General features: G+C 39.4%; 1 protein-coding gene across 1 annotated transcript in view; it reads left to right on the top strand.

The window, feature by feature from the left end:
- Positions 1–357: 357 nt before the first annotated feature.
- The window catches only part of LOC146636631 (zeta-sarcoglycan-like), a 40,398-nt gene continuing 20,560 nt past the window's right edge, over positions 358–20,195 (top strand). Inside the window, exons 1-4 of the mRNA XM_085350359.1 lie at positions 358–393; positions 1,492–1,686; positions 10,333–10,434; positions 20,089–20,176. Of these exons, the coding sequence (XP_085206485.1) occupies positions 358–393; positions 1,492–1,686; positions 10,333–10,434; positions 20,089–20,176 (421 nt within the window). The remainder of the gene's footprint in view (positions 394–1,491; positions 1,687–10,332; positions 10,435–20,088; positions 20,177–20,195) is intronic.

Genomic DNA, 20,195 nt, shown 5'->3' with positions numbered 1-20,195 from the left:
TAACCATAGGTGAGTGTTTGCAGATAGCTGCTGGGCACAGCTACCCATGACCAACAAAATCCAGATGATTTAGCTTTAAAAAAAAGATAATCTGTAATATTGATTTGAAGGTATAAATTCTTATCTTGTGTTGACTTGAGGCTGGAGTTGACCCATGGTCACTGTCAAAACACACTTAATAGATGAATCATTCATCACAGTAATTGGTTGTAAAAATCAGAGGGAGTTTCTAAGTTGCATACTGATCAGCAGGGCTTCGTGCATTATGTTGGTCTGTGCCGATGTCACAAGTATTTTACTTGGTTGTTAACAGTGTGTTTTCTCAAACGTTAATTTAGGTGGGCTGGATTTACAACGATGCAAAACGAGAACATCGCCGAGAAGCTGAAAATGGCACAATGACCATTTTCCTCTCGATTATCTCGTTCTCATAATCATTGGAAGTCAAATTAATTGGAAAAAAAAAATAATTGAAAATAAAATAGTCTGGGCAGAACTCCTATACTTAAGTCGTGTGCTGACTGCCTGTGGCAACCGTCGCAGTGTGTTTCACATCTTGTGCTGGATGTAGCTCCATAAAGCCAGCCATGTGAAATATTTTCCACTGAAAGGTTGATGGGTAGTAACATTGTGAAGTTCTCAGCCCGAGGCGAATGCTGCACAGGTCATCTGCAGGAAGCTGTTGCTCTCAGTGACTTTCTTTTCCAAGTACTGGAATGACAAAATGTCAACAAGTAATTAGCAGTGAAAACAAAGCTGTGACACGTTATTAAGCCGGTACAAATGAAGTTTGATTTTTAAAGAACGTAAATACAAGAAGAAGAGAAAGGTCAAGGAACTTGTTTTCCAGAGTGTAGCTTACATTAATCACTATGATTAGCTCGTTAGTATCTAGTTTTGGCTGTAGATTTATGCTCATTGACTTGCAGTGTATGCTGTTTAAGAGCTTTTCCACTTCGGGGCCAGTTACTCCGACAACTGATGGCTTTTCTTCTGATCAATGAATGTTGACAGACGATCCCTCTTTCCTTCAGTGGGATGAAATGCACAACCTTTTAAGGCTTTGATTTGGTTTCTTATGTTGTTGTTTTTTAATAAAATTAAGTCAGAAAATGACTTTGTCTTTTGGACACAGCTTGATTAATCACTGGGCTACTGTGCTTGTGTTTCCAGGTTTATGCACATTGCAAACAACCAATAAATAAATTGGCTATTTGCAATTTTCTCAGTAGAAATCTGTAACTGTGGTCTAAGATGCCAGGTAATACCCTAGCTGATATTCATGCCATGCTTTCATCTTTTGTTTTTTTGCGTAGTGGCACTACTTTAAAAAAAATTGTAAAATAACACAGCCGTGCCTCAGCATAGAGTCATTTTAGCGGCACTTGCAAGGTAATAACCACTTAGAATATGGGATTGCTTCTGTGCGGAGTGAATATATCCTTGACAGCCGACTAACACACAGTTTTTTTTTTTTGGTTTGTTTTCCAGATTACCCAGGAGCAGTTTATTCTTGCATCCCAGTCCCTGCACCTCCAACGACCAGGCTGCGATGCCGTGTACCCGGTGGGTTTATACGGGTGGAGAAAAAGATGCCTTTATTTCTTCCTGCTACTGCTCCTGGTCACCATGATAGTTAACCTGGCCCTCACCGTCTGGATCATAAAGGTTATGAACTTCTCAGTGGTGAGTACAGCACGGCAAACACACACTTTGAGTTATCAGAAGGAAGCCTATGATCTCATCATTAAAGTCGACATATGAATAGATTCTGACTGATGTTAATATTTGGTGATTTAAAAAGTTGATTTGGGCCAGTAATTATTTTTCTTGCAGGCACAAAAAACATAAACAGATTTTTTTAATAACATTTGTTACATGTATTTATTTGTGAATTCTTACTAAGATAACATGACTGCTGTTTAAAAATGATCTTGTTTTATTGTCACAACAACTCGTGGATTACTGTGCCCAGATCAGCTGGTTCTTTCCAATCTTTCCAATCCAGTTTATTTATAGAGCACTTTTTATTGAAAACACAAGTTTGACAAGGTCTCATACAAAGGAGCAGTACACTCTCAAAAAGTCAGTGAAACAAAAAAACCCTTACCAATAATATTAATCATTCATTCATTCATTCATTCATTCATTCATTCATTCATTTATTTGTTCATTTCAGGCACAACAAAAATACATATATTGAACATAAAGTGCACAAAACAAAAACAAAAATTACCTGAAAAGGAGTGGGACGAAGAAAACTTATTAAATCCCACCCGTGTACTCACTCATCAACAAAAAACAATAAGCTTCCCGCAACTAAATAATAAATATAAGGTAAGAAAACACCATTCTGATTTAAATACCAAGGAACAAAGATGAGTTTTAAGATGTGTTTTAAAGGGAGCCAGTTTAGCTCAGTGAGTGAGCAGGTGACCCTGTGCCTTGTTTGGTATCATCCTTTTCAGCACAACCTCAGTTGTGTTTTCATTTTGACATACTGTATTAACACAATTGATCTAAAATTAGACAAAAAAACAAAATCAGAGTAGAAAATGTTATATTTTTTACTGTAACAACCAAAAACATGTTTAATGAATCATATTTCATAACTTTAAATGCAAATATAAATAGTCAAATCTAAAATCCTATGCACAAGTTTTGCAAACAAAGTTTGCAGTTATTTATTATTTGCATCCATTTACCTTTTACCTTGATTTTTTTTAAATAACCATTTCAAACTATTTACAGAACAATCAGCTGTTCTGCATTCAATAAGATGCCACACAAATTATTTGTGCCACTTAGGGATGGGTATCGTTTAGATTTTATCTGATACCAGTGCCAAACCGGTACTTTTGAAACGGTGCCGGTGCTTAAACGGTGCTTAAAGAATGGAGAACACAAACTTTGTCCAAAAACCTCTCATGTTTAGCTGTTTTTTTGTAAAAAGATAACAATGTTAGCCTTTTCTGTAGCTATAGGTTGTATTAGAGAATTTACAGAATTTATCTGCTTGTCTTGCATAAAATGAAAGGCCAGTTTGAGACCAATATTAGCCACTGTGGTTTTAATATACGGCTGCAGAAGGCCCAGGATCAAGAGAGGAGCAGCGCACTACAGCAGTGGTTTAGGGAAGCTGACATCATTATTTTTATGGACATGTTTACCATTTCTATGCAGATAACACCCAAATTTACAACGCCATGGTTAAAAAAAAAAAAATCAGTCCCAGCAGGAGACGGTAAAGAGGAAAAAAGAATTCCACATGACAGAGAGGCTAAGGAAGACAGTAGCTGTGTCCCGAAACGTAGGCCGCATCCTCCTGAGGCCGCATTTGTAGACCGATTATGTCACAGTGACGCGACAAAGGCTGTCTCAATTCGTAGACTCCTACGAATGCGGCCCACAAATGCTTCCTCCTTTTCCCCAGATTTGAAGGGTGGGTCGGGTGTATCCTTCATGGCCCAGCCAATTCCAGTTTCCAACAATGGCAGCTGCTACTAAGTTTTAATATTACTCTTTTATTCTTTGTGGGTCACAAAATAAACTTTTAAGATAGTTTCAGGCGAGAATGTAGCTGCGTAAACTTCAAATATCTGCTCGGTTTATCAAGACATCACATATTTGCAAAAGTGCTCCGATGTTTTCGGAGACGTCTGTTACCCACCAGATCGATAGCGAGTTGGGGGTTCAAGGGTCACTAGAACAGCGGACTCCCGTCTTCATCGTTTTCAGACCCCCAATGTCTTTCGCTACTCAGGTTAAACATGATATGTAAGTCACTCAGATAACTTAAAAATGTTATTGTTTGGCTTTTTTCAGTGTTTTATTTGTTCCTGAGTAAATCGGTTTGGTTGAGATCAAAGTTATTAGATTAGATTTGATTAAATAAAACTTGATTAATCCCTCGGGTGAGTTCCTCTGGTATTTTCACACAGCTGGATAAACATCAAACAGAAAACTGATTAAAAAGAAGTATGAGGTGGTCAAGAATTTCGGCAGTGTCCTGTTATATTTTAGACAGCAAGGAGCAGACAGCTGAGTTTATTAAACTCCACCGAGACAGCGGTGACGCAAATCTGAAGGCTAGACCGTCCTATTTCAGTCTTGCACTTCCGGCTTTTTCTTTGAAGGACCCGGCCTATGTAGACCGCTGCAGAGTCACCAAAGTGGACTACTTTTGTTTGTGGCTTTCCAAAAACATAATGCCTACAAGGAAGTTGGTTAGTGCCCTCTGGTGGACAGACTATGCAATGCCAGGACTCATAATATTGGTGGAATAGTGTTTCTCACCTTGCTTGTGTAATTTTTAAATGTTTATTTGCCAGCTGATAAAAATCCCAGTAGATATATATCAGCAAATGGATAATATTGGGCAATAATATCCGCCTGCTGCTATATCAGTCCCGCTCTAATCTGAAGTATGAAGAGGAGTATTTGAATAAGCCAGGGCTTGTCTGTGATTTGTGGACTCCCGTAGATAGAGGGAGCGGTCATGATTTTGGCTGCTTTGCTGCCTTCTGATTCCTAACAGGTGCCCATTATTGAGGGGAAAATGAATTCCCACATTATCTTGCAGAATAATGTCACGGTGACTGAGTAAAGTTTGCAGGAAAAATAAATCTCCGACTGAATTTCATCAGACAAAAAAAAACAAAACAGTATTGTGTTTGGGGTGGCCTGAGAGGAAATCTTATTTCTGTATGTGCAGGTAGATATTTGAGACCAGCACTAGAGATCATATATTTATACATATATTCATAGGATCTCTAGTGCTGTCCTCAAACATGTAAAGAAAACTGGTCCAGAATTTCTCCTTAAAGCTGTCCGGCTCTCCTTCAGAGCTGTCAGATGTGCACAATTAAGCTCATTGTTGCAAGGAAGGCTTGTACTCTTATTAAATCCAGCATCACTGAAATGAAGTGTTGGTCTTAGCCCGTCCTCCTGTGCCTATCAGAGGTGTCGACCGCTAACTCAGTAGGAGAACCATAATGCTGTATCCAGAACAGCATTTGTGGTGTGCGTCTTGTTCTCTCAGACACATTAACAGTCGTTGGAAGCTTTTATTGCACTTAGAGCAGGCTAACAAGTTGTTGGCAGCACTGTCTTCGCTTTACCGTCTTTACCCTCTCTGATACACTCCAGTCTGTGCTGTGTTCCAACCCTCTCCTATGAAAAGCATTTATAGTAATAACATAATTATATAAATCAGACAAATCAGCCAGTGTATAGCAGTTAGATTTGATTGAGACTGCTTTAGTGTCTAAACTAAACAAGTATTGACAGCAGGGTTACAAATATAGGGGATCAAATATATAACGGGCATCTCGTGCTGTGTACTGGATTCGTCTGGATTCTGTAGTATTAGGAAAAGCCTTGGCAGCAGAACGTGTTAATCTCAAGCAAAATCCAAACAGGCAGAAGCTGCGAGCTCCTCCCGTGACATTTTCAGGGACAATGCACACAATTTACCATTTTGTCAACAAATTCCCAATGGCAGCACCCCTCCCAACCCCCCAAACCCCCTCGACTATTACAATCACTCCTCTGCTCCTTCTGTCATCAATCTATGTCATGAGTGAAAGACCTTATCAGTGGTGTTGGTGTTGCTTCAGAAAATGCACTTCGCTGCTCCAGATCTCTCAGGACTCAGCAAGTTTCATTAAAAAAAAAAAAGCATAACAGTAGCTTCTAAGAACCGCACCACGAGGGCATTGCTGTTACATTTTAAAGTTGCCACTGATTATCATTTATTAAAATGAGACGGTATTGGAGAACTTGCATTAAAAAAATAAGTCACTTTGAACACTTGGTGCACGCAACAATGCTTGATTTAAAATAAAGCAAGATTTTCCACTCAGCAGCCATATTGACAATCCTATCAAGGGAAAAAATCCTCAACATTAAGTTTCATTTTCTCCAGTACATAAAAACTGCATTACTGCATTTTGTTGCGGCAAAATGAGATTGTCAAGCACAACAACAAATTTCATTAAAACCTGCTATAAATGTTGCCAGAAAGAGTCAGTCTGCTATCAGTGAGTGATTAAATGGAGTCAAATTGGTAATATAACTGTAATAAATCATGAAAAATCTCATATCTGTTGTTGTCTACGTAGACAGAAATCCACAGAAATATAACCAGACTATAACCAGCTGGCAGTCAGTTGGGTCGAGTCCCCTGGAGTTGTGCTCACTGACAAAGACTCATTTAGACTGACGGCAACATGTTGGTAATCTGTCTATAAATGAGACAGCAAACCTTCAACAATCTCTCTCAGAGCGATTGCAGTCAGTCCAAGTCAGACTGCAGCTGTTTGCAGAAAGGTTGCCTCCTATCAGGTGACCTGTGCAATCGCCCTGTCCTCAAAAGTGATCTTGAGTGTGCAACACCCTCATGTTCTGGGTAACCACTTAGTCTGCCACACAATATGAAAAAATTCAAAACAGTCATCAGACAGCACCTGATTCTTTTTTTTTTTTTTTTTTCTTTTTGGAGATGTTGCTCTCCTATTTCTACTCATGTGACTGAGCCATTAGGTTTGGCTGAATTAGCTTTGTCAAGCTAAGTGTGTCTATTGCTGGATGGTAATTCAGTTAAGATAATTTAATGTAAGTTTTTTTGGCTAACATTATCTCTGGATGGTCGTGCATCAGATGATCACTCATATTTGTAGTATTTCCAGAGAGTTTTCATTTAATTGTTTGATGAAATATCGATATTTGGTATCCTTGTATTGATACAGTATCGTGGTAGTACAGTTTGTTTGTTTTATTGTGGTAACATGGTTTGACATGTAATATGTTGTGTAAATACAGTATAAGTAATTGCTCAATGATAATTCCATCATTAGAAAAGTAATAGACTGTCTTGCGTGTTCACTATGTTAATGTATTAGCAGGTATTCTGTTTGGCTAGAGATACACCACGGTGCTTCTATCATAACTCTGACAACCTAATCACACATTCAGTTGCTTCTGAATTTGACTCTCTATTCTGAATTTCAGTAAAAGTAGTTGTTCAGTATTTATAATCTCCAGGATGAACATTATTAGCTCAGTTCAAACAATGATGTTAAGCACTATGATGTAAGGCCAACAGGGATTCATTGCAGTTCTAGCAATCAAGCTCGTAAGACTTTGAGTCAACTATTAATCTTAGGATTAATAATCCAGTGGGACGGGATAAACACTCACCACAAAGCTGCCCGGTAAATCAGAAGTCACAACCTGAATGTTTCCAGCAAGCTGAGTGTGTGAATATCTCTGCGGTTACATCACACGGGCAGCCTGATGATGCACACTACTCAAAAGCATTGATTGTTAAAAATAAAGTTTCTCTGAAAATGCTTTTTTCCCCTCTAAATATGGGAAAATGGATTATGTGAGTCAATCCTTTTTGAAGTCACTGGTCTGAAAACCATGTGGGCTGTTTTCCCTTTTTATTTATTTATTAATTTTTTTCTGGGTGAAGCTATGTGCGTGTGCTATCTTGGATCCTCTGACTGGATCAAATAGGATGATAAAGCAGATATGTAGCATTAAAGAAACAACTCCAAAACTTCTGCCCGTCTGTCGAGGGCAGAGGGGGTAAAGCTCAGGTTGTTTTTGGCTCTACAGTTTCTCTTTTAACTGTGGCAGGAGTTCCTCCTCTGGAACATCACCCTTTGTTTCACTGATGCTGACGGTCTCCTTTAGCCTTTGAACATTATCGAACTGGGGCTGTTTGTGACGCCCTCCTTTTTCTCCTACCTCCCATCTACTTATTTAAGTGACTGCAGCGTGTGCTGAATTCTTCACACCCACTATGCCGCCTCCTTCCAGCACAGCAGCAACTTCACAGTCTGACCTCCACACTGCCGCACACACCTCCGAAACTCCCCTGACTTTGTTCTCCTGTCTGTCCCTGCTCTTTGCTCTCATGCATGATGGCGCTCTCCCTGCTTTTCTCTGCCTCTGTAATTCACTCCATCCATTTGTGCCGCTAGCACTATGGACTCTTTCAACACGTCCCTCAGGGCCAATCTGTTCATACACATCTCTACAAAGCTGCCCTCACACTTCAGTCTGCTCATTGTGGTGCAGCTAGGCATAACCTTGTCCAATTTCTACTGAATTATATACAGCCCAAAATCAGCCCCCGAGTAAATGTGAGGTGAAGTTGCGGGATCATGCTTCATTTCATACAGTATTTGGTATTTCATTTTTTTTTAAAATTGATGTAGCTTCTGTTGAAACGGGATGGCAAAGAATCAATTTAAGTGCAAACCACTGGGCTGTTACCTGTGGAGAGAGGTAGGACTAGCTGTACAGCTAGATAGTTGAAAAATCAGTGTGACTTTTATTGGGTGAAGCAAAAGATCCCACCAATGATGTGCTGCTTTTCAGAAAGTTCAATCACACAGATGGCCAGACAACTTTTAAAGCTGAAAAGTTTAAATTTAGCTTCTTACTGCAGGAAAATCTCAAGTGAAACAAATTCGTTATTAACGATCCCTATTTTGTTCATTCTAGCATTAATTAACAGCTACGGTTACCCAGACGTTGTGCTATTAATAATGAAAACTTAAACGTGAAATCCTGAACACGTGGAAAGGTAGTTAAGGTGGAACAAATTTCTTTTGAGAATCAATTTTTTGAAAATATTTTTCTATTTCTATAGCAAAACACAAACTAAGATGCATTGAACATATTTACAGTCCGGACAATCAGAGTGAAAAATTAATTAATTAATTAAAAGTAAAGAAATTACTTAATTAAAACAAATATAGCAATAAATAAATAAATGAACAATTTAAATAATTTTAAGTACTAGTATTGGGACAATAATGCAACACACAAAAATAAGCTGGTAATTACCAAAATCCTTTTTTATGTTAACACCATTTATTTCCAAATGTACAGTTTTACCAAAAAAGAAAAAATGAGTAAAGCACATTGTTGCTTTTTTAATCAAGATACCAAATCAGTTATTTTCTTGCATTCCTGAGTAGAAGAATCAGCTTTAGTGGTTAAACTTGAACGTTGAACTAGTTTTAAGCAACTTTTTTGAGAGATTTCCCGAACTTCCTTGTTTTTATATATAGATATGTATATAAGATGTTTATTTGTTCATACCACATACTTTTTATTTTTTAATTTTATGAATGATGGATGTAGCCTCAATGACACATCCCATTGTGTAGCCAAATCATCAAAAAGTATCAAAGATGGTACAAAACAATGAAGCCAGTGCAAAATGGCTTAAATCTAAACACCACCACGATAGTTGTGGCTACAGAAAGACTTCCTGTCCTATAGAAGTATATGAGAAAAACAGCTTTCCGTCTTGACCTCTGTGAACTCTTTCCTGCAGAGTTTATGGGCTCAGTCACACAGTTTGAGAAGCGCTTATGTAAAACTTGAAGGTGAGTAAGATAATGGATAATAGCTGGAACGGGCCATCTCTGCAGAATATGGATGTCTTTAATGTCACGTGCCTCTCCTTTCTAATGGTTTTCCTGCTATTACATGCCAAGTGTCTGATTTGACTGTTAAATTCTAATACAGCGCGCTGCTTGAAATGTAAGTTGGTCCTTTTTCAAAGAGGAGTTGGCTGGCTCTTGCAGTTATTAATCATTAAACCGTGTGTGGCGAGGAGCATCTTGAGCCGTTTTGATAGCAGTTAAAGAAAGCTGGTGTGTAAGTGTCAGTGACTGTCAGGTCCCATATGGTTAAAAAAGCTCTGTTGACATTGTTCGCAGCCATTATTTTCCACAGCAGTGTCTTTAATTTTGTCCAATTTATCACACGTGCCCATTTATGTAAATGCAGTGGACAAAACATTAGCAGCAGCTTTGAATGTATCACAGTGCAGTACAACACTACCCACTTTGACCTTGGTAAGAAGAAAACTCCCAAAACTTGCATATTAATATACAATATTGAGCTAATACTATTTCATGCAAATCAGCAGGACCATAAATCTAATTTCTTTCTTATTTCCATGAGTCTTCTCAACATTCGCTTCCATAGCTGCCACATTAGTCTGTTCCTCCTCAGTTTGCCTCCCACTGCATGCAGCCTGTCACCCTGACAGTGCTGAGTGTCTGTGGCATTGTCACCTCGATGTCATGTCCTACTTCTTCCCTGTCACTCAGCCCCGCTGCCTGTCCACCGGCCTGTCTGCTACACAACAGCTTGAGCTCCGTCTAATGTACTTCACCGACGCCAGGATCCTTTTTTTTTTCTTTTTTAAAAAACGTTTGGGAAGCTATAACCCTTTAAATCAAATCAGGAAAATGAACACAGCTTCTTACAGCGTCACTGATGATCATGACTCTGTTTCAGGATGGAATGGGAAACCTCAAGCTGAACCAGGATGGAATTCGCATGGAGGGAATCAGCGAGTTTCTTTTGCCTCTGTATGTTAATGAGATTCAGTCCAGAAGGGTAAGTTGCTCCCTTTTCTCACCAGCTTCAAGTTGCTTGTTGATCAATACTCTGATGCACTAGGAATAAGTACCATTGACTGAAACGCATGTGAAAAGCTCTCAGGGAGAAAGATGTCTCTAAAGCTGCAGACAAGTTCATATTGATCTTTCACTGTTGAGGAAGTTATGATCAATTTATTATCAACAAAGGCCAACGTTCCTCCAAGCTCAGACTTTATGCATGCCTGGGTTTAAAAAATAAAATAAAATAAAAGACGACCCCTTTCCTCTCTGTGTATTACTCCTTTCCTCTTCGGCTTCCCTCATTTCCCGTCGTCCTCAAACGGCGTATTATCAGGGCCTCCCATCGGCAGGAGGTGGGTAATAGGCTGCTTCTCAGCTCCTCTCAGGCCACATACAACCTACAGGAGATTACAGACGATTACAGGGGGGGACCAGAGTGTCCCTGCTGGATTTCCAATCAAGCCCACACGATAAATTCCTCCCCCTGTGCACTTCCTCCCTCTCCTTTCTCCTCTTTGATGTTTAGTAGATTAACCAACACAGCTCCAGCCCAAAGTTGATCCAAATGTTCTTCTCCCACACAAATCACAGACACTCAGTTGGATCATCCCCTTTTTCAGTGATTAGGCATGGTGCAGAAAGCAATTTCAAGCACTGTAGGCTAGGGTTCCAGTATAAATTTGATTTTTTTTTTTTTCTGCTTTTTCTCCTTTTTTTTCTTTTTTTTTGAGGGACATGGATGGAGGAAGTGGCTCGATTATGGCTCCAATTTGCCACAGCAGATTGAGAAACAACTCCGAATTGCCCACTCGTGCTCTTTGATGTCCTACTTGGAGCTAAATGTTGATTTAAATATAACGCTCTTGTGCCTTAGCGGTAGAAGGAAAAACCACCTCACGGCCGTAGCAGATGCCCAAAACTGAGTATTAGACAAAGCCAATATTTCACCGCTTAGTTCAATACCACCTGCAGACATTTTTACGGTCTTGTTTTACAGACAGCGCTGTGCAGGGCCCCTCTTATCTGCCGCACCAGAGATATTTGCAGGACAAAAGTCTCCATGGGTCACTCAATATTTCCTCACCTGAGGAAATATGTCAAGCACACACAGAGCAGGGATTATGGTTATGTTTACACAACAGTGCACGGTGCTTCTCTACAGTCAGATAACCAGCATTGATCAATAAGCCATTACCACAAATGGCAGTGAACTTGGTAGTGCATCAAAGGTTTCTTAAAATCAAATATAGCATGACCTTCTTTATTTATTTATTTATTTATTTATTTATTTTTTCAAGCTGCAGCTGCTAAACTCACAGTAAGCTGTAGTTTGATATGTTTTTTTTCCTTTTCACGAGTCAATCATTGCTTTAAATTTTAATCAGTAACTGAAGCTGTAATCTGCGGGTAACATATTGAAATACTCCCTCTGCTTATTTTGGCAGTAACTCTGATCGCTGGCAGCAAAGTACATGCTGAGTAGCCCCTTAAAAAGGCAGAGCAGCGTCAGAGTAGCATGTTGCGAGGTGACAGCTGTTCTCTTTCAGTTTACATTGATTAACCGAGCAAAAGGCATGGGAAAAATGCAATCAGGTTGTTTTTGTTGTGTTTGTGAGGTGTCAGCAGGTTAGCATTTTGACCTGCAGACTCTTTTGCAGGTCGAAATGATTAAAAGAAAGTCACTGTGGATGATACGCTCTGTTTAAAGGCGTGTGTGTGTGTGTTGTTGTGGGGTTTTTGTTTTTTTTTTACTGTCATTCTGTATCATTGTTGCTGTTTGGCCTTACTTTCAAATTCAATTGAATTCAAATGAGTTGAGTTGAAGTTCAGTTTATTCCTGCACATTTAATTGCATCCACCTACCTGTCACCCAGGGGAGTGAGGCAGACAGGAGGGAAATAAGAAAGGAAGGAAGAAAGAAGCCACTGTTAATCATAAAACCAAAGTCTTGTCGGTTTTGTTTAAATCTTTATTTAACCATGAAGTGGAGCTCTTGAGATTTAAAATCTCTTTTGTGCGAGTCCGCTGGAGAGCGGGCTGCGCCAACCTAGTGTTTATTTAATGGTAGGTTAATGCAGTTTACAATCTCTGTGTGACACTGGTGATAATGGGTGGATGACTGGATATGTAAAGCGCTTTGGGGTCCTTAGGGACTAGTAAAGCACTATATAAATACAGGCCATTTACCATTTATTTTACCATAAATAGGCCACATTAATAAATCAGGGTAGTTACCCACAAAACAAAAGCTAAAGATTTAAGCAATGTTTTAATAAATATATTAGTAAGAGTTTAAATTAGATTTTTAACACATTTTATTTCATTTTTCTTGTAGTATAAATTGTTATTTAACAGTATTTATTGGTTACATGTAACAAGTTTTGTCTCGGCAGTGTACAGGATCACTGAATGTTTGGATTTCTGTGTGACTTTTGTAAACCTTTTCATATTGAGAGCTTAAAATCATGTATCATAACCATATGTATATCAGAGTTCTTGTTTTGATGAACCTACAGAAAAAGGCTCTTCAGTTTTATTTTGTGTGTGTGTGTGTCTTTTTAGTTTTTTTCACCCACAACTTTAGCGTTTTGAGTCGCTCTGTCAACCTCAGCAGCAGCATATGGCTGTTTGAGTAGAAACCTCTGATAAAATCACTGTTCACAACTTGTTAGGCACCAAACAGCAGGCAGAGTCGCCGGTCTGCTGCTGAACATTTTGCAGATAAAGAGCCCGATATATGACCGAACAGAGTTAAAAGGAAAGCGCCTAAAAGCATCAGTTCAAAGGAATGCTAATGATGGTCAGCATCTGCTGCTGTATGTGTAAATAGTGTGTTAGTGTTAATGGGTTACCCATACTAACATCATGAGATGATCATATGTCTGCGTTCACAGCTTGTTGCACTTTACCAAGTGGTCAGAAAATCAATTATTGCTGCTTTCAGTTTTGATATTATTAGTAAGTTTTTCCAGCCGTGTCTGTGTAACCTTATAGCCATGAAAATGTATTTGCTCCTTCCTGATTTTTTGCTTTTATGTTTTTCGCATATTTCTCACATTTTTTGTGGTAACCTGAGTAAATAGCCACAGATGCAGTTGTTAAATGTTGATTAATTAAGAGAAAGAAATAATTCAAATCTATTTGGCCCTGTGTGAAAAAGTAATTGCCCCCCCGTTAAGTCATGAATTAACTGTGATAAACTGCATTTTTTGGAAAGCTGAGTTCAGTTTTACGAGCCATGCATACAAGACCTGCTGAATCAAGAAATCGCTCAAACAGAACCTGTCTGACAAAGTGAAGAAGTTTTTAAAAAAGAAGCCAAAAATGCAAAAATGCGATCTAAAGAAGTCTTTGGCATCTATCAGTCTGGAAAGTGTTATAAAGCCACTTCTAGGGCTACCGACGACTCACTGTGGAGGTCACAAAAGAACCCAGAACAACGTACAAAGAGCCGCAGGCCTCACTTGTCTTACTTAAGGTCAGAGTTCATGATTGAACCAAAGAAAGAGACTGGGCATCCACGGGAGAGAACAAGGAGAAAACCACTGCTGACCAAAGGGAACTCAAGGGCTCGTCTCACATTTGCCAAAACCCGTCTTGATGATCTCAGAGACTTTTGGAAAATATTCTGCGGACTGACGAGACAAAAGTTGAACTTTTTGTCCTTTTACGTCTGCATGAAACTAACACAGCAATAAATAAAAAGAACACCAGCATTGAGATATGGTGGTGGTAGTTTGCTTTGCTTTTTCAGGTCTTGCTGTAACTGATGCAATGATGACTTTTTCTCTCTACCAGAAAATCCTGAAGGAGGATGTCCGGCCATCAGTTTGTGCCCTGATGCTCAAACACACTTGGGTTATGCAGCAGGACAATGATCCAAATCACACCAGGTTCACTTTTGAATGCCTCATAAAAGCAAATTTAAGCTTTTACTAGTCAAAGTCCAGAATCAAATCCAATTGAGGTGCTTTGGCTTGACCTTAAACAGGCCATTAATGTTGGAAAATCCAGTTTGGCCTAACTTAAAACAATTCTGCAAAGAGGACTGGCCGAAATTCCTCCAGATTGAAAGACTCAATGACTATAATCACAAAGGCTGCCACGATGACACAACCAGTTATTAGGCTTAGGGGGCAATTACTTTTTCACACAGGGTTGAGTAGATTTCAATAATTTTGTTCCTTTTAATAAAAAATGCTTTGCCCATATTGTAGAAAATGCTCAATAACACACACGCCATCAAATGAGGGTCTATTATCTATATTCATTCTAAGTGTTACCATAATGTTGAGTTGAAGAGTTGAAATAGTAAGGACATAAATGAAGTGTAAAACGTTAGAGCCTGTGAAGGTTCTCAGTCATCCAGGTCATCGTAGTCAAAGGAGCTTGCAACGAAAAGCGTCTGGACTTCTTTAAGTTGCTTGAAGACGTTTCACCTCTCATCCGAGAAGCTTCTTCAGTTCTAAGGTCAAATGGTGGAGAGTCCCAGATATAAACCTAGTTGGAGAAACCCCCCACAGAGGGACAAAAGGACCCCCTGATGATCCTCTAATCGCCCCCCAGACGCTTTTCTTTGCAAAACGTTAGAGCCTAACACTCAGCTTGTTTTAATATGTGTGATAATGTTAGCCTCTTTTGCTGCAGTTCTCATATGTACCTGTGCTGAGTTGTCTGTCAAAACTGACAGGCAGATGGATGGAAGGAAGAGTTTCGATATTATTTTTTTTCCTGCCCCGAAGGCTTCCTCACTGCCTGCATGTCTGTCCACCTATCTTAGCCCTCCCTCCTTCCCCGCCTCTCTCCCGTCACCTGTCAGCTTCTGCAGATAGCACATTACATGCAAACTTGAGCTGTCCCACCAAACACAGTCTTGTATGAGGACTGTGAAAACAATACCGCGAGATGACCTTAATATCAGACGTTTGGATTACAACAAAATTCAAGCATATGATTGCGAGACAATAGCTTAAATTACACCTGTGAAAGCCACAATACTGTTATAATTTCAGGCACGACAAATCAGTTTGGAACTCAACATTTTTGCCCGTCTGAGTGCAACAGCAATTTCAGGCTTTTTGAAATCGTCGTCACACTTGGAGTTTTACCTGTCAGAGGAACACTGCATTTATAATTTCAAGTGTTTGTGAAAGCAGACGTGTGAGCGGGCACTTCTTCCCCCTCCCGCTTTCATCGAGAGGAAACTTCTCACAGGGTAGATCAGTACTAATCACTATCAGTATTGCAAAGATGTTGGAATAAATAAGGGTTGGATAGCTGGTTAGTATAAACTTTTAAATGACACTGGGACTGCACAGATGAATATATATGGCTATCTGAATATTTTGGTTGGGGCAAAGTTAAAGTTGGTTAACGTCAAGTTAAATGAAAGATTTTAGGCACGTGGGATTGCGTAGCTTAAAGTCTCAGCAGATTTCTCTGCAAACAGAAAATGAATGCACAAAGGAGACGCGTCTTGAGTTTAGCAATTTATCTTTTGGAATTGCTCCTGTTTTGCACATGCATTAGGCTAATAATCTCTGCTGCCTTTAAGGACAAACTGTGGTCAAATTAGATTCAGTGAACAGCAGTGATATATTTTAGCAAAGTGGCCAGTCCACTCTAATTAGTCTTTTTGCTGTTTTTTTGTAATTTAATGATGTAATTCCAAGAACTTTCAATTACTGGCGATTAAGAGGCAAGTGTTTTTATTTATGATAAGAACTTTTTTTTCTTCTGCCAGCTCAAACATTTACAGAAAGAAAGAAATCAGCTGCTGGACTGGACATAACACAAGGCAGGAGGCCTGGGATGTACACCAACTACAAATTCTCCATTTATATAGTAAAGTAATTGTAGCTGAATTCTTTAACCCTCTCAAGCCACAGCTGCTTGCAACTGTAGAATTTTACCCCCATTAGGAACGACAGTACGGAGATCAAATCTGACAGCTGGGAGGCTCTAGATGTGGGAGCAGTCAGTCTTTATTTAAAGGTAATCTTCGCAAATCATGGAGCAGACATGGATTTTATAATAACACAACATTTCTGGGGTTTTTATAAATGATCTTGTAACTTTTTAACCACTAGATACAGATGGTACTGTCGCTGATAAAGATGTAAATCAAATGAAAACTTGGTTGGAATTTGAAAACTGAACACAGTGGTACGAGTGCATCGCAGTGCCCAGATACAGTTAATCACATCTCTGCTGTTCAGACTGTTGGCTCTCGTTATCGTCTCCGGGGAGCCTGACTGATCTATAAATAGCCGCAGATGCAGGTGTATCTTTATTGGAGTGAAACTTCTCCTTCACTAAGCCTCACCTACTTGCATTTGATAAGCACGAGAGAGCTGATTGTAAGCACTATTTCTGAATTCAAGTCGGCAAAAGACGGCTTAAAGCCATCCACCTGTTAATCTCGAGCAGCTTAAACCGCAAACTGCAGCGTCGCCTCGGAAAGCTAGAACCGCTTTGATTTGCATTGCACTAAAATACAGGCAACTTTTAATATTGAATATGACTGCAGACATGTTTTTAAACAGCCTGCTGCAAGATTTCTTATTTAAATGAGGAAATTAAGGCATAATAAGCATTGCTTTTTCACGCCTGGCATTTTAAAAAAATTACATTTAGTTGTGCCGCTCAGTATGTAAATGAGCCTCCAGCACAACAATCGGTATAATTAAAATTTAAATGTGTCTATGCAAATAGATAGTTAGGCTTACAGTTAAACTCTGAACAGTGCTCTTTATCTGTGCTTTAAACAGTTTTCATTTTATACTCACTCGCTGAAAGTCAACAGCGTCAGACAGCACACATTTGCTTTGTTTTGAAACTATTTCTTAGGAGCAGGGTGACGTGCTCTCGCTTTCTGCTCTGAACTTATTCATCATATGCGGGGAGGCATCCTCTGCCGTATACCAGTCATGGTAATTTTTCAGTCTGATGGGGCCCGGTACACCTACAACAACAGGCTCCGTTTACGTGCATTCACTCTGATCTGCGCTTGACCTTCCTCGGCAGACACAGTGACTTTAAAAGCCTTTTATGTGATCCCGGGGAGGTTTTAAGGAGAGCACGAGCGTCTCAGCCGTGCCCCCTCAGGATACTGTTAAACACCTATAAACTCTTTAAAGGGATACTTCAAATCAAGAAGTCAAATTTCTCCATGATGCCGCTGCCTCGTGGTGAAACTTGATGATGCACATTAACATCGGAAAGGAGCGAGCGGGGAATGAAAATGAACCAAATGACCTCTGCAAAGTTGAGATAATTATTAAGGGAACGGCAGAATTATTTGCTCAAATACTAGACTGTGATTAAATGCTTGTAAATGTCACTTGTTTTAGTACAATTGTAGAGCTAGTGACATGACGTTTTTCCTGGGTCAGAATGAGCCTGTGGTTGACTAACACACTGCAGAACGATCAGAGTGCTGCAGTAAAGTAATAGTAAAATTCTCCATCAGCACCAGTTGGTGTTTTAAAGAAAGTAGCAGCTGGCTTACCTGACTAAACATAAAAAACCTTCTACAGGTACTAGTGTACCACTAACATGTACGGAGGTAAATTCTCATATATTCAGGCCACTAAAATAGCAAAATAAAACACACTGGCAATGAGTGCCCATGCTGTTTGGTCTGTTTGCGCAGTTGGCATCCTGCACTGCTTAATTACATTAAAATTTAAAAAACAAAAAGAATAAATCAAAGCTAAATATAGTACTGTTTATATAGAGTAAAATATATTTAAATCCCTGTGTGATCACGGGACAATGCCAGCTTTCCATTGTCTGAAAAATAAGCGCACTCCTACACTCGTCAGCCAGACACAATCCACCTCCATTTAATAAAATGTGTAATAAAATATTGGTATTCAAGACTTAAGTAAACACCCATATGGTAAAAAAGGATTTCAGAAATCAACTGTCATTATGTTTGCATGTTTATGCCTTATGGTTTACCCATACCTGTGAATAACATGCACCTGGCAAAAAAAAAGCTAAAATTACATGCTTGAAATGGACCCTGCAAAGCTCACGTGTTGTTGTACTGTATGTTGCAGCTTTAGTCTGGTCTTAACACATCATATGATCGTATTAAGGATACCCATTTTTATCGACATAGAAATAGAAGAAAGCGCCTGGAATTGACTGTTCAGCGGAGTCGCATGGATTACTTGCACATATATCTCAGCTCACATGCAAGCAGAATAGATCCACTTTTACAGAAAAGCTTTTCAGCACTGTGGCTAAAACATCGTTGGGATGCACCAGTTATTCATCTCTCTTTACTTCCTCCTGGTGACTAACTCGCATAGAAGTATCGCCCAACCAGCCCTCTGCCACTAATTTACACTGAATGGTCTTGTTGGATAGATTGAATTGTGTTATGAAACTGTGCTGAATTACATGTGTACAGGGGATCATTTTTAATATAAAAACAGCGTGTTTAAAAAGGAAACGACACACAGAGCTCTCAAAACAATTCCAAGTGAAGGGTAATTTCGCTCTGTGGCATGTGTAAAAGAGTAACTGCTTACTGCTAACTTTTCACCATAAGAGTTATACGGTGGCGCTAGGTCAGTGTTGCTACAGCTTCTTATACTGCCTGAAGATGTCCAAAAATCAATTAAGGCAGTCTTGACATACTGTCTGGGTTTGCAGCCCTAGAGCACAAGTTGTCATTATGTCACTGAGCTTCCAGCAACATCTGCTTTTACAGAATTCTTATTTATGTTGCTCTTATAGGTTTATAAAATATTTTGGTCAAGTACCAAGAGAAAGATCTCCAGCTGCTTTAGGACGTTTGACAGACCGATACAACACACAAGAAACACTGATATGTGCTTCACATTTTCGCAGACTCACATAACCCTCCCAGAGTATGTTGATGTTCAACCATATATACTTTGTATGATAGCAAGTGTGTGATTGTAGCGGTCAGGTATTTAAAATCTAAAGTCCAGGTAGAAGCCTCCTAAATGTATTCATAAGATGATGTTACTGGGAAATGTAGACGTCTGAGGTAGAATGGGTGCATTTCAAAGCCTTTTCAAAATGCACATGTGCCATCATTCAAATGTCAACAAGCTATAAACTTGCAAAATGCAAAGCTGCCAGAAAGCAGGACAGGTCCACAGCCGAAATGTCTGCAGCGATGAAAAGAATGCACCCACGCTCATCACACACACGTCCTCGGCTGCCCCGCAAACCCCTTCCTCCTCCTCTATCTCTTTCTTCACTTCATCACTCATCTTTCAATAATTCTGTTTTAATTTGTTCCATTTTAGCCTTAATGTTGTGTAATTCGGTGGTTATTATCCAGGAAAGATCCACTTGGGAAACCTTTTTACTGTAGACTACAATCTACTTCGAACCAGCATAATTACATTAATTCTGATTTCAACAAGACAAGGCAGCCTCTGATAGCTGCTGAGTGTGGGGATTTAAATAATTCCTGTTCAGTGATCTTACATATTTAATTTCTTCCTTCCTCTGTGGTTCTTTAACATTGAAAGAATAAGTTTAACAGTTTCCAACGCTGTTTATGAGATTTAAGCTTTTTAATGCAGCATTTTTTTTTCCTCTCTTCTCCGTCTCTCTCCCACTGTGTGTCTCTTCCTCCCCCCTCCATGCTTCCCCCTAGGACAGCTTGTTGGTCTTGCGGTCAGACAAGAACGTAACGCTGAATGCCAGAAACGAACAAGGCCTGCTAACTGGTCAGCTCACAGTGGGTGAGTTTCCACTTCCTCC

The sequence above is a fragment of the Diplotaxodon limnothrissa genome, linkage group LG3 (genome assembly GCF_057381915.1).
Source record: "Diplotaxodon limnothrissa isolate DT_005_m linkage group LG3, D_limnothrissa_male_GT1.1, whole genome shotgun sequence".
Lineage (NCBI taxonomy): Eukaryota > Metazoa > Chordata > Actinopteri > Cichliformes > Cichlidae > Diplotaxodon > Diplotaxodon limnothrissa.
Note: the sequence above shows the minus strand (reverse complement) of the source record. Positions and strands in the feature narration are given on the sequence as shown.